Source organism: Antechinus flavipes, chromosome 3, assembly GCF_016432865.1.
Source record: "Antechinus flavipes isolate AdamAnt ecotype Samford, QLD, Australia chromosome 3, AdamAnt_v2, whole genome shotgun sequence".
Lineage (NCBI taxonomy): Eukaryota > Metazoa > Chordata > Mammalia > Dasyuromorphia > Dasyuridae > Antechinus > Antechinus flavipes.
The window spans coordinates 68,843,745-68,858,591 of record NC_067400.1 but is presented as its reverse complement, the minus strand read 5'-3'; the positions used below and the strand labels follow the sequence as shown (position 1 = coordinate 68,858,591).

Genomic DNA, 14,847 nt, shown 5'->3' with positions numbered 1-14,847 from the left:
TATGTATACACACACACACACACATACACACACACACACAAACATACATCCATCCATACACACACACCTATACACACATGTATATCACCGTGTGGTGTGTGTATGTGTGTAATCTTATATACACATAGTTATCTTATTTGGTCACAGATAAGGCTGCACTTGCCTGGGAGTCATTGGAGAAAGGATTCTAAAGGATAAAGAAGGGAAAAGAGGATATTCTAGTCCTAGGAAATTCCCCAAGAGAAAGCACAGAGATGGGAAATATATTAAGTTATTGTTATTTTGTGATTTGTTCTCATGGTTCTGCTTACTTCAAGTTGTATCAGCTCAGATAAGTCTTCCCATGTTTCTCTGAAATTATTCTTTCATCATTTCTGATAGCAAGATAGTCCTCTATATATTACACACAAACACACATACCAATGTTATATATCATAATTTCTTCAACTATTTTCCCAAATGATGAACAGATTCCTTCATTTCCACCTTTTTGCTACTTTTAAAAGAATTAATATAAATATCTTTGCCCAAGTAAATCTTTTTCTCTTTCTTTAGAGGGAAAAAAATCCTTTTGTGGGACAGAGGTATAGGACTGATATCTCTAGGTCAAAGATAGACAGTTTAGTAACTTCTGAGGCACATTTCCAAACTGATTTCCAGAATGGCAGAAAAAATTAATAAAATTAAATTGTCTTGGTTGGGAAATGGCTAACAGTCCACTTTGGCTTAGAAAGGGGGAATAGATGGAATTACTGCACTAGCATGCTTCAAGCAGATAACAAATAGCCTTGCACAACTTAAATTAAAAGAAAATACTTTTTTTTTTTTTTTTTTTGGGAGACATTGGGGATTGTGAGCATCTGAGAACAGATTTGAACTCCAGTTCTCCTGATTTCAGAATCAGTGTTCTATCCATTGCATCACCTCCAGGTTATAAGGTAATAAAATACACAATGTATTCATACAGTCTACATCCCTCTCTAAAATGTTTTCTAAGTGGGAAAATGACAAATGGCAAGTCCAAGCAATCAATATTTAAATTCTACAATGATTTTATTTGTCTTACAAATGCTTAATATAATTACTATGTAACTTGATTTCACAATTAGGCATGTGTCAAGGACAGTTAAAAGTATTACTTCAAGGCTTTTACTTCAGAACAATTTGAAACAATTCTTTCACTCTACAAATGATTATAATGGGATGGGACAAACTCTGGCTGGAAAAAGAAGCTCTAGAGGAAAGAATAGGAAAGGAGATTGAATGGCTTAGAAAGTAAAGGAATAAATTTCCCAAACAAATAAATTTCTGAAAATTAGATGTTAAAATATATCAATGATTCCATAAAATTGCAAGAAATTTAGAACAAAATCAAAATATTAAAAAGAAGAAAAAACAAGCTAATATAGACAACTGACTTAGAAAACAAAACAAAAGAGATTAAGCCCAAATACAATGACACAGAGAAGAAAAGAGAATACCTGGGTACTATATATTTTTTTTAAAGTCATGGAAAACACATTTCTATATTAGCTGTATGCCCACCCACCTCCCCCCCCCCAAAAAAGGGAGGGAGAAAAGAGGAAGTAAGGAAGAGGGGAAGAGACAGAGAAAAAAAAAGAGGGGGGGAGGGGAGAGATAGAGAGAAAGGGGGGGGGGTGGAAGAGAAAGAGGGAGGAGGGGAAGAGAGAGGAAGAGGAAGGGAAATATCTTTTGGGGATAAAAATCCAATACCAATATTGGTAGGTCAAAGGGTATGCACAACTTCACGGGTCTTGTAGATAATTTCAAATTGCTCTCCAGAATGATTAGAACAACTCCACCAACAAAGCATTAGTGTCCCAATTTTTCCACATGCCCTCCAATATTTGTCAGTTTCCTTTTCTGTCATGTCAACCAATATAATGGATATAAGACAGTACCCCAGAATTGTTTTCATTTGCAATTCTAATTAATAGGGATGTGGAATACTTTTCATGTGATTATTAACAGCTCTGAATTATTCTTCTGAAAATTATTTATTTATATATTTTGACTATCAACTGAGGAACTTTTTTTTTTTTAAATAAATTTGATTGAGTTCCTTAAATATGTGGGAAATGAACGCTTTAAGAGAGAAACTTTTCCTGTTTCCTGCCTTCCTAATAATTTTAGCTGCATTGGTTTTGTGCAGATCTCTTGATTTCATAAATCACAACAGTCCATTTAGCTTCCTGTGATCCTCTCTACATCTTATTTGGTCATAAATTCCTCCTTTGTTCATAGATCTGACAGGTAAACAAACCATTCTATGCTGCCCTAATCTGCTTAGGGTATCATCCTTTATGTCTAAATCATATACCTGTTTTGATCTTACTCTGGTATATTCTGATATCAGTGTACCTGTAGTTTCTGCCAGGCTACTTTCTAGGTTTTCCAACAGTTTTGTTTTGGTTTTTTTTGTCAAATACCTTGTTCTTGCTCATAAAACTTGGATCTCTGAGTTTATCAAACACTAAATTATTGTGGGTCATTTACTTGTGTATATGGTGTATCTAATTTATTTCATTGATCCATCACTCTATTTTTTTTACCTAGTACTAGATTGTTTTGATAATTACAAATGTGAACAAATAGTTTGAGATTTGGTACTGCTTGGCTGCCTTCTTTCATTTTTTTTCCCATTGATTTCCGATATTCTTGACCATTATGTTCATCTAAATGAATAACTGTTATTATTTTTTCTAGCTCTCTAAAATAATTTTTGGTCGTCTGATTGGTATAGAACTGAATGAGTAAATTAATTTAGATAGTATTATCATTTTTATTATATTGACTCAGTACATCCACAGATAATTAATATTTTCTAAATGACTGCATTGGTCTTTGTATGAAAAGTGCTTTGCAATTATGTTCATATAGTTTCTGGGCATGCTTTAGCAAGTAGGCTCCCAATTATTTTGCATGCTATCTGCAGTAATTTTAAGTAGACTTTTTCTTTCTCTTCTAGCTGAGTTTTTATTGGCAATATATAGAAATGATTTATGTGAAAAAAATAAATAAACTTTAAAAGAAAAAAAAGATTTATGTGGGTTTATTTTATGTTCTTCAATTTTACTAAAATTGTTAATTGTTTGAACTAGTTTTTTAGTTGATTCTTTAGGGTTTTCTATGTATGTCATTTTATAATCTAAAAAGAGTGATAGCTTTGGCTCCTCATTACTGACTTTTCCCCCTTCCAATTTATTTTTCTTTTTTTTAATGCTACAGCTAGCATTTCAAGTATAATAATGAATAAAAATAGTGATAATGGACATTCTTGCTTCACTAGAATCCTAGTTTATTCCCATTACAGATAATGCTTGATCTTCATATTTTAAGAAATGTTTCATTATTCCTATGCTTTCTAGTGGTTATTTTTCTTAAAAGGTGTTTAAAAAGTGTTTTTTCACATATTTATTTAATTATATGTTTGTTTATATAATTACATGATTTTTGTTGTTTTTGTTATTGATAAAGTCAATCACTAGTTTCTCTAATTGTGAACTGGTCCTATAAATCCCACTTACTCATAATATATAGGATCTTAGTTACATATGTTACAGTCTTGAATGTTATATTTAAAGAGATAATAAATAAAAACCGCACATACCTATTAGAACCAGAAAGACAATATAAAGACAGAAACAACCTACCAATCATTTCCTGAAAAGAACTTGCAAAAGAAAAAGTCCTTGTAATATCACAGTCAAAATCCAAATTCTTAAGAAATTCCATTGTAAATATCCAAAAAGTAGCAGTTCAAATATCAAAGGAGCACAATTAGAATTATACAAAACATAAACAGTTTCTACATAAATGGAGAGAATATCTTGAAACACAATAAAGCAAAAGAGATAGACGCTTACACTAAAACAATTTAACCTGCAAAGCTGATTATAGTCCTATTGGGAGAAAAAAATAAATCTTTAATGGAATCAAGAATTTTCAAAATATTTCAGATGAAAAACAAAACAAAGTTGATTAGGATTTTAATATTGAAAAATTCAGAAAAATCCAGAAATAAATTTATTTGAACATTTAAAAAGAGCTACATTAAGATGTAGTGAAAACATTCTAATAGCAAAAATAAAACAAAAAACAAATGGCCCTTTAGAACAGGAGTGGGGAACATCTGGCCTGCAGGATCATTTCCTAAAGCAATTATTTTGTATGGCCCACAAATGGTATTACAAATATCCAAATGGCCCTTGGCAGAAAAAAAAGTTCCTCACCCCTTCTTGAGAACATTACTATCTTAAAAGTATTCTGAAGTAGTTAAATAAGAAAAAGAAGTCTTAGGAGACAGATTAGTTTTCTTCCGAGGATCTTAAGAGGAGGAATTCAAGAATTGACTATTAAAGAAAAAGGAGATGAAATTTGCTATTTCTTTTGAATTAGAGCACACAAAGAAATACAGGAAGCATCAAATGAACTTCCCTTACTTGAAAAGAATTAAGCAGGATTAAACACATACATATATACATACAAACTATTGTAAAAATGCATTCAGTACAAAATAGAAAAAAGGTGAGATGGGAGGGAAGTCTTGGTTGTGTGATCCTTAACTAAAGGGCCTTAATGTCTCTCTTAGTAAAATGGGAGTAATGGTGATGTGGACTCTGAAACCCCCTTATCAGGAAGGAGTCTATCAAGCTATTATCAGCCATGACCAAGTCCCAGACTGTCCTATTTGTATAGAATGATGTAAGAATAGAACTTTTTAATCAGCCGCTACTATCCAACCCTCTAATCTTAAGAGTATCTTGATTACCATAACTTTAAACAAGTCTGGGTCTTGGTCAACCAGGTAGATTCCACCTAACTCCTCCCTGATCCCTCCCTTCAAGCTACCAAATACCTCCCTGTTTCCTCTTACCTCATAGATCCTGCCTCGGCCCCCATGAGACCTTAAAAGTTGTGTACCCCAAAATTTAAATTGCTCATTCATTTATGACTCTGCATTGTCACTGCTTGTGCCCTTGAAGCTATTTTCATATAAATTAAATAGCAGCACTTCATAACTTATGATAGATGCTTCACTTGATTTCTTCAGGTTGAATGAAGTGTAACCAAATCTCTATTATACTATTTTTATAATATTCTTTACAATTATGATCTCCCAAATCTATTGCTTTCCAAAATCTATTACATATCACCACTCCTGGTGCCTATTTTGCTTCATCAATAATAACCTCCTCAGGTTATTGTAAGAATAAAATGATATGTATATAAAGTGCTTGGTAAAACTTAAAATTCTATATAAATGCATGCTGCTATTATCACTACCATTATATTATCATTATTATTACTATTATTGTACCAGAGAGGGAAGTTACAAGCAAAAGCAAGCTTCTTGACTTTAAAAGGGACATTAAGAAGTAAAAAGGAAGAGAAGGAAGAAAAAAATTAGGAAGGGAAGGAAGGAGGGGACAAGGAGGAGAGAGGGAGGGAAGAAGGAGGAAACAAAGGAGGAAGGGGGAAAGGAGGGAGGTAGGGAGGAAGGAGAGAGAGAAAAGGAAGGAGGGAAGGAGACCAACATCAAGAATTTAAGTGTTGACTTATAATACCTCTTAGACAACTGAGGAATGGCTGAGCAAACTGTGGTCCATGGATGTCATAGACTATTATTATTTCTTAAGAATAAATTGAAGAAGTAATTTAAAGAATTCTGAATTACCACAAACTGATGCATCCAAGTAAAAAGAACAATTTATTTAAAGAAAACAATATTGTGAAGAAAAACAATATCAAAAGAGTTAAAAACTTAATTAATCCCTTCATCACTCTATGAAAGGAAGGTGATGTGCACATATATATTCAATTTTTTAAATATAACCACTCTGTGAATTCATTTTGATTGGCTATGCTTATGTGTTATTAGTATTTCTAAGTCATTATTCTCTATGCCCTTTTTCAGTTTTTAGTTGGGGATGGAGAGCAGGAGAGGGGTGAGACATTCAGCAATCATGATTTTTCAAAAACAGGGTCACTGAAACATTTTGTTTTCTTTTTAAAAAAAATTTTTTTTGAAGCAATCAGGGTTAAGTGACTTGCCAGGGCCACACAGTTAATGAGTAATTGAAACTTGATTTAAACTCTGGGTCCTATTGACTCCAGAGCCGCTGCTCTAATCACCGCATAACTAGCAGCCTGAAACATTTTTTAAATGCACAAAAGAAAACAAAATTCAAACGGAGACAGAGACAAGTAGAATAATTTTGAAATTAATGCACAGACTTATTTTGTGCTTTAAAAAAATGGCAAGAAATGGAGATCCAGTTTCATACAGAATACTCTTTTCTGTGTTCTCCTATGCATGTAGAAGTGTTTTTCTTATATATTTTAGTGTGAGTGGGGAGTGACAGGTAGCTAACAAGACTACAAGATATCCTATGAATTTGGTATTCACTCAAGTTTTAAAGATATTAAATCTAGAGGAAGTTAAGTGGATAGAGAACCAGCCCTGGAGTCAAAAGAAGCAGAATTCAAGTCCAGTCTCAAATGCTTAACTTTTAGCCATATGTGTCACACTGGACAAGTCACTTTACTCTGATTGCCTCACATATAAAAGAGAAAGGGAAAGAAAGAAAAAAAAAAATAAAGAAATAGAGAGGGAAGGAGGGAGGGAGGAAAGAAGGAGGGAAAAGGAAGAGGAAGGGGAAGGGCAAAGAGAAGGGGAAGGGGAAGAAGAAAGGGAAGAGAATTAGGAAAGGGAAGGGGAAAGAAGGAAATTAAACCCATACTTACTCCTGAACAATGTCTACTTTTATATATTTTACTCTCCTCAGGCAGAGACAATACGGATCTCATAGCTTCAGTTTCTGCATAATCCACAGGCCGGAGACCAAATATGTTTCTGGAAAAATAAGCACAGATGGGTTTAAGTAAATAAAATATGTGACTTGGTTCTTAATAAAATGGGCACAGTTAGTGGAGTTGTTTTCAATCTCCTTACTAATATGCGGTTTTAACTAAAATACACAAGTCAGAATTTCACACAAGGCAGATGGATCCAGTAGTACTAGCTGCCATATTTGACAATGAAATTTAGGCAGTACGCCAAATCTAAAGGCTGTGTTCCTGCTCTCAATGTACTGCTCTGCTTGCATGTGGATCCCTTTTTATGAATCTGTGTTTTTCAGCCATGAAAAAAATATGGCTTGCTAATCATTAATCATAATCATGGGGGTGTTAGGCAGGGGGAGGAAGTTTTAATTGCAGATAGAAACCATTCCATGTATGACAAGCTTTATACAAACAAATACACAAATGAGATAAATTCACAAGCCAGGCATTTAAATCTATCAGATGCACAATTCTTCTACGTTACAGAAAAATAACCAAATAAAACAATGATTGGACACCTTCCTGAACGAATTTAGTGGATTAATTTAACTTAAATCTCTTAATTTCCTTAAGGTGTGCTAATTGATAAGGTGAATATAAAGATGGGCAAAAACAGTGGGTATTATGAAAATTTTAAATTTTAAAGGAGGGATCTGGTATGCAAATGAATATATACATGATGCAGACAGAGTAGACAGAAGACAACCTTAGAGGGAGAGAAAAAAAGGAAAGGCTTCCTACAGAAGGTGATTTTTGAGGTGATTCTTGAAGGAGACCAGAACTTCTGCATATGAAGGGAAGATGATATAGCATAGTAGTTATGGAGAATAGGCAGGGCAAAGGGGGAGAGTTGGGAGAATGAGTACTATGTATGCTAAGCATACTGGCTTACATACAGGTTGTCTTGTCACAATAATAAGCCACAAAGTCCACTCCTCTCCTATGAAGCAATTTAGACGCAGTGTCCCAAAAGTTTTAGTGTCCCTTTAACATCATTAGTGCTTTAATTGTGAGCTTAAACTTTGTAGGTATTTAGTCTCTTATATGTAACTATTTTATGTACATATATATGTATATTTATATATATATATGTACATATATATGTATATATATATATATATATATACACACACACACACACACACATACACACATAAATATGTGACTCTGAATAAGTCGCTTAACCCTATTTGGCTCAGCTTTGTCCTAAGGCAAATGAGCAGGAGAAAGAAATGGCAAACCTCTATAACTTTGCTGAGAAAACCCCAAATATGAAGTACAGAACGTGACTGAACAAGATAGATGTGAAAAGTTCTAGTCACTCCAGTATATGAGCCATACTTGAGAAGATGAAATTTATGTGCATATGTAAAGTAGTGGTTGCATATATGATATGGCTCAAGCTCACAATTAATATTTTGTCACCATAATTAATGAAGAAATAAAAGAAAATAGATGATAACAGTATGACACTCAGAGGAGAATTTCTTCCAATAAGGGGAAAACACTCCTAGTACTATACAAGCATCCAATTACTCAAAGCATCACTTGAATTCCCATGATTGGTTCTGCTAGTCCATGAGTCAAAAATGGCCCGAACTCAGAAGATATTTAACCTTGTAGAATTTGAGAATATAAGGAAGAGCAGGCTTCCAAGCTCTATTTAGTATCCTTAGCATTCAAAGCTCGTATGGAATCCAGACTCATGGATCTTTTCTCTTGGATTCCCCATGACTGTTGGCCATTGGCACTCAATTCGCTATACTGCTGACTAGGCTCTCTCTATTACTAATGAGCTGGGAGATGGCACAGTACAAATGCTTCAGATTAAAAAGTAATTGGTCAAACCTCAGGCTGGCATCATGGGAGAGCTACCCTATTAAACATTGTCATGGGGCTCCTACTTTGTCATGCACCATCAAGAAAAGCATTTGGCATCTAAAGACAAGCATCTTTAAATCAAGATGCTGCCAAAAAAAAAAAAAAAATCCTTCAATTCAATTTAGCCAGAAAAGAAAAATGTCATTTATTACATTGCATTATTGGTTAAGTCATGAAATACTCCAACTTCAAAGGGTCAGTGATCTCATGTCTCAGAGTATTACTACCTTCAACGGTGAAAAACACAACTCCATCATGTTTTCTTATTCCTGTTCTTTGGTAAATCCTCCAAAAAGAGGTCATCCAACATCCTGGAGACCTTCTCCACAGTTCCAGTTTAAGAGACAGAAAAATAATTGATAACTAGAGTGGGAGTCGCTGCAGCAAGAGCTGTTTACAAATTCAAGGATTCATCAGAGACAAAGTCCAATTTAATATGAAAGCAAGAGAAAGGTTACAAATGAAAAGACAATGAGAAGGATGACTCCAAGCTGATGGTGAAGGCAAGCTTTACATCTCCAGTATCTAGCACAGTGCCTTTGCATATATGTATGCTTATGTATCTGTAATTTAGACCTGTGAATTTAACTGTGAAGGAGATTACTGGTGAGAATAATAGCTGTTCTGCACCAAAGGGTCTTTGCTTAAACAGAATACTTTCTAAGAAGTCATCCCTGGTCAAGGTGATACTACAATGTTAAGTTATTTTGGCTTAATGCTCATAAAATACATTGTTATGTATCAGTAGCTCGTGGTGGTATCTCAACCTAAGTAATCCCGTGTCTGGGACTAGTTCTATGCTTAATATGGGGTTTTTTTCTGTGTCATGGACATCTTTTGGCTGGCAAAATTCATGTACGCCCTTGCCAAAATAATGTTTTTAAATACATGAAATAAAATATATCTAATTACAAAAGAAACCAATTATATTGAAATATAATTATTAATGGATTCTTATTTTGACTTTCTTATATTTTGGGGAAATGTTTAGAATAGATGTTCTCTGAGTGTCACTGTTAACACATGACTAGTCCAAACTCTTTTTCTGATTTTTTTTTTCCCTTTCAGTCCAGACTAGTGATTGACCTGCTATAACAAGCAGTCCCCGTCAGGAAATTACATCTATCAAGGCCAATCTGCATCTCTTCTGCTCCTCTGCAGTATGTCAGTGGTTCAGATGACAACTATTGGGGGGGGGGGGGGGGGGGTGACCCCTGATTTTCCTAAATCTTTCTCTTTATCATCTGAGATCTCCCAAATTTCCAGTGCCAAACTCAAGTGAACCAAAACCTGCCTCAAATCATCTTCGCAATTATTTTTTCTTTCTATAAACTAAAAATGGTTTGTTTGGACACCTAAAAAAATCAGCACAACTGACTTGTGTAACCTATACAAGTCAGAAGTTTGGAATAAAAATCAGATTCTACTGCTCACGCCTCACAAATGACATTACTGGATATAAGAGCAACAAGATGGTGACATCCAGGTAATTCTGGCCTACTCACCCTTCAGAACTCCCTGTGAATCGTAACCTTGGCTGCTGCAACCTGCCTCTCACCTTAGCACTAGGCTCTGGGTTGGCACAGGGGCAGGACTCTCAGAAGGCACCAAGACTTTGTTCCACTGAATGCTTTTTGCTACTTATGCAAACAATGACTTGAACAGGCTTCTGAGAAGCTCTCACTCATTCCTTTCCATGCCTTTTTGTCTGATTTTTTTCTCTATGCTCTTTCATAAACACTTAATACAAGTAATAATTTGCATTCATGGATCACTTCATAAGAGGGTCACAAAATGCTTTTACTCCAAACACCCTTCAGATGTAGATGGTACCGATATTATTCCCATTTTACTGATGAAGAAATGGAGGTTTGGAGAGACTCTAAAACTTAAACCATGGTCACATAGCTATGAAGTGTATCACAACCAGAATTCAAACTCAGGTCTCCATGTCTCATGATCTTCCTAGTTAAACTACATAGAAGGGAAAAAGAATAAATATTTATTAAATGCATTTTTTATTTATTTTTAATTAATATTAAAAATTAAATACCTCCTGAGACAAGGCACTAAGCTTTATAGGTTATCTCATTCAGTAATCACTACTTACAAACCCCATTTTACAATTGAAGAAATTGAGGGAGACAGAACTTACATGATTTGCCCCAGAGTCACATAGACTTGACTGAAACTCAGATACGTTCTTGACTCCAGGCCCAGGCCTCTATCCATTGGTCAACAATGGCCAGTTGTGAGCATCAGACTTAAAGGCACATTTCGGTGGAGGGGACAGTATTTGACTAGTTGGGAGGATGGCACGTGTCTTGAAGAAGAAATAACAAGCTTTATGGGGACAACAAATGGATTAGCTTAGCAAGCAGGGTTGGTCTGTGTAGGCTGGTAATGAGAAATCAGGCTGTTGAGATAGCAAGAGCAGATGGCCTGGAATCTAAGCAACAGTTTAGATACTGTAGGTTTGTGTGTAGGGGGGGATGATATACTACAAATAAGCAGTGGTGTTTTTGGGGGGTTTTTGTTTTTGTTTTTGAGTGGGATTACTTGAATTGTGAATAGGAAGAGTGGATCTTGGGAGTAATTGGGGCTTGGCAGATCAGTCAGTGCCAAAACCCAGGCTTTCAGAAGGGCCTGAGAAAAAAACAGTAAAAACCAAGAGTGTAAAAAAGGGGTGGCTGCTTAGTGCATGGTCTTTGGTGTGAGGCAGGGATTCTGAAATAATTTTGGAGTGGTGGAGCCCTTCGGCAGTCTGGCCAAGTAGATATATCTGTTTAGACTGTTCCATTACCTCCATTTATAATTAAAGGAAATTTTAAAATCCAATTAGAAGTTAGGGAAAATCAAGACAAGTTTTTTGTCCATTCAAGTTCACAAGGCCTATACAGACTGACATTATGGATTTAGAACTAATGGGGAGCTCAAAAGCTGTCTAGACCAACCCCATCCCCATTTAACCAGATGAGGAAGACAAGACCCAGTGGTTAAGTCAAGAGCATATAAGCAGCATTACTGCCTGGGACACTAACAAGATCAATAAATTAAGTGAAATACAGTTAATATGATAAATATGTCTTGCATGACTGCACATGTATAACCTTTATCAAATTGTTTACCTTCTCAATGACAGGGGAGGGTGGGAGAGAATTTGGAACTCAAAATTGTAAAAAACAAACAAACAAACCAAAAAAAAAAAAAAAACTACATATATATGCATACATACATATATATATTAAAATTAAGTGAAATAAAACATCTCAAAAATACTCTTTTCTTATGGAATTCTAGATTTAGAGATACAAGAGACTTTAGGCATGTGGATGATGCAATGGATCAAATGCTAAGCTTGTAGTCAGGAAAAGATCTAAGTTCAAATTTGATCTCAGACATTCGCCAGCCAAATAAACCTGGATAACTCTTGTCTCAGTTTCTTCAACTGTAAAATGGGGATAATAGTGCCTACATTCCAGAGTTGTGGTGAGTAACAAGATAATAATTGTAACATGAGCCTGGCACTCAATAGGTACAAATAACTGCTTGCTTTATTTCTTTCCTTTATAAGAGATCCAGTTCCAATGATTTTGTGATGAAAAGAGTCATCTACACCCAGAGAGAGAACTGTGGGAATTGAGTGTGGACCACAACATAGCTTTCTCACTCTTTTTGTTGTTGTTGTTTGTTTGCATTTTGTTTTCTTATTCATTTTCTCTCCTTTTTGATCTGATTTTTTTGTGCAGCAAGATAATTGTATAAATATGTTTATATACATTAGATTTAACATTTTAGCATATATAACATGCTTGCCATCTAGGGAAGGGAGTGGGAAGGAGTGGGAAGGAGGGGAAAATTTGGAACACAAGACTATGTAAGGATGAATGTTGAAAGATTATCCATGCGTATGTTTTGAAAATAAAAGTATTTAATAATAATTAAAAAGATCAAATTTAAAAAAATAAAATAAAAGAGGTCCACTTGGTTCAAAGACTTCATTTTATAGATGAGAGAATCAAGCCCAAAATGATTAAGTGATTAAATGCTCACAGTCACACAGGTGATCAAATCTCACGATTTTCTGAATTTTTTTAATACCGAATTTAGATATAAAAACTATTTAGGATTTACATCCAGCAATGGATTTTACATGTCACATTCTGAAGACCTCATATCTACTAATGCACTTTAAAGAGAAATCCTCTACACTATTCAAAAGATTTCATTTGGATTACATAAGACTCAGATTTTAAAAGCCACGTTAGAAAGAATAGTGTCTGTCAGGATTTGAAATTTTACTCTTAAGTTACTGGGGAAAACTAGCTTGCATTCTTTATGGTTATAGCTTGGTGGTATATTTTTATAAAAATGCTCCCTTAAGTCACCTCTTCGATTTCTCCCTTCCCATCTTTTAACACCCCTGACATCCTGCCATCCCAAATGATCATTAATAACCTAGCTGGAATAAAAGCTTGCTTCACAAACCTCAAGGCAGAAAGAAACTTAGAGGTCACCCAGTACAAGCCTAGAATTTTACAGATGAGGAAACTGAAATCCCAGGAAGGACAGTGACTGGGCCCAAGGACATGGAATCAATTTATGACCAAACATGGATTCTAACCCAACACCTGCAATGCTCATTCTGCTGTACTTCTGTATTCTATCTAGCTACTAGACAAATTATCCAGGAAATTTTTCTTTTATTTGTTTAGATTAAACAAATGAAAATAATTTTTTAAAACCCAACCCTTGAAGAGTTATTGTTCTTACCTTTTCAGAAATTCTCATTAGTCAAGCTTTTAGAGGTAGAAATTCTGGCCAATATGCATTTATAAAGAAATATAATTTTTGTTAATTGTGGAAGGAAACTGTTTTATGTTATAACTACAATCAAAGAAGCATTTTTTCAACACTTTATTATCTGTTTGTTTCAAGTATTTATCATTAATAATAAGAATGGGCTTTGGAAGATCACAGAACTCTACCCAGGGAAAAGGCTAGAACTATTGGATGAGAAGTATAAGTTGAAATCAGTATCACAAGGTTAAAAATCCCAGCTCTAATACTTAGGAGCTCTATGATACTGAACAAGTCACAAAATTTCTCTAGATCTGTTTTCCTATCTGTAAACAGAGGTCAGACCAGATGAACTATTAGGTCACTGTGGCTCTAAACATTATTATCATCAAACAGTCACTGCCCACATGGATTCCTGTCTTGTGAACATGAGAAAGTATCCTGCTTTCTCTCAGTCATATGTCTTTGGTGACTGCTGGGTGTCTGCCCCCAGCACATGAAGTCCTCTACTAGTAGGAAGGGCAGAAGAGAACAGCTGTTCAAACAACTGCGAAGGCAGGAGCTTCGGAGCGTTAGAGCTTGGTCACTCCCAGAAAATGGCAAAGTCCTCCTGAGCAGTGCCCAGTCCTCTCGACTTCTTTCTTGGACTTCAACGCCTCTGGAGAGAACATGACCGACAACTATGCAACTCACTCAAATACAATCAATACATAAGTCATCACCCCATGTTATCATTGGTCTCTTCACAAAGGAAGAACAAACAACAATAAAGACAGAGTGTCAAACAGTTCAAACAGAGTGACCGCACAGCAACTGATGATGTCATAATGGTACACAAAGAAACCTATTATCTTTTTCTCACATGGACACCTTTTTAGTTTCTACTATAAATGCTTGTGTACGCAGTATTACTTAAAAGTTTTTTGTTGCTTGAAAGTGCCCAAAGTCTTTTTTATCATTAAATGAAATGGTTCAAGAGCTATAACTTAATGGAAATAATGCTACAATAAGATGCATTACCGCTTGCCTGGGTGCTATGCCCTAAGAATTGCTGGGACTTTCCATCTGACCCGCAGCCAACTCTTCATTTCTGTGTGAGGCTTCCTTCTGTTGAAACCTAGCTCTTGGAGAGCTCAGTCACATCTTATTTTTGTTCACTCTGCTTTATTTCAGTTCCACATCTTGCCCTCCACCCCCAAGATAATCTGATAACCTGAAATCTCCTCACCAAGCAGATGACTCAGATACTCAACACCTTCTCACCCAACTCCCTTAGCTGTCTCTCCATTCTGACTGAAG

At 35.2% G+C, this 14,847-nt stretch overlaps 1 protein-coding gene across 2 annotated transcripts in view; it reads right to left on the bottom strand.

Annotated features, from left to right (window-relative positions):
* The window catches only part of BARD1 (BRCA1 associated RING domain 1), a 126,209-nt gene that overhangs the window by 28,811 nt on the left and 82,551 nt on the right, over positions 1-14,847 (bottom strand). For both annotated transcript variants that reach the window (XM_051983611.1, XM_051983612.1), the window contains exon 7: positions 6,769-6,877. In XM_051983611.1, the coding sequence (XP_051839571.1) occupies positions 6,769-6,877 (109 nt within the window). The remainder of the gene's footprint in view (positions 1-6,768; positions 6,878-14,847) is intronic.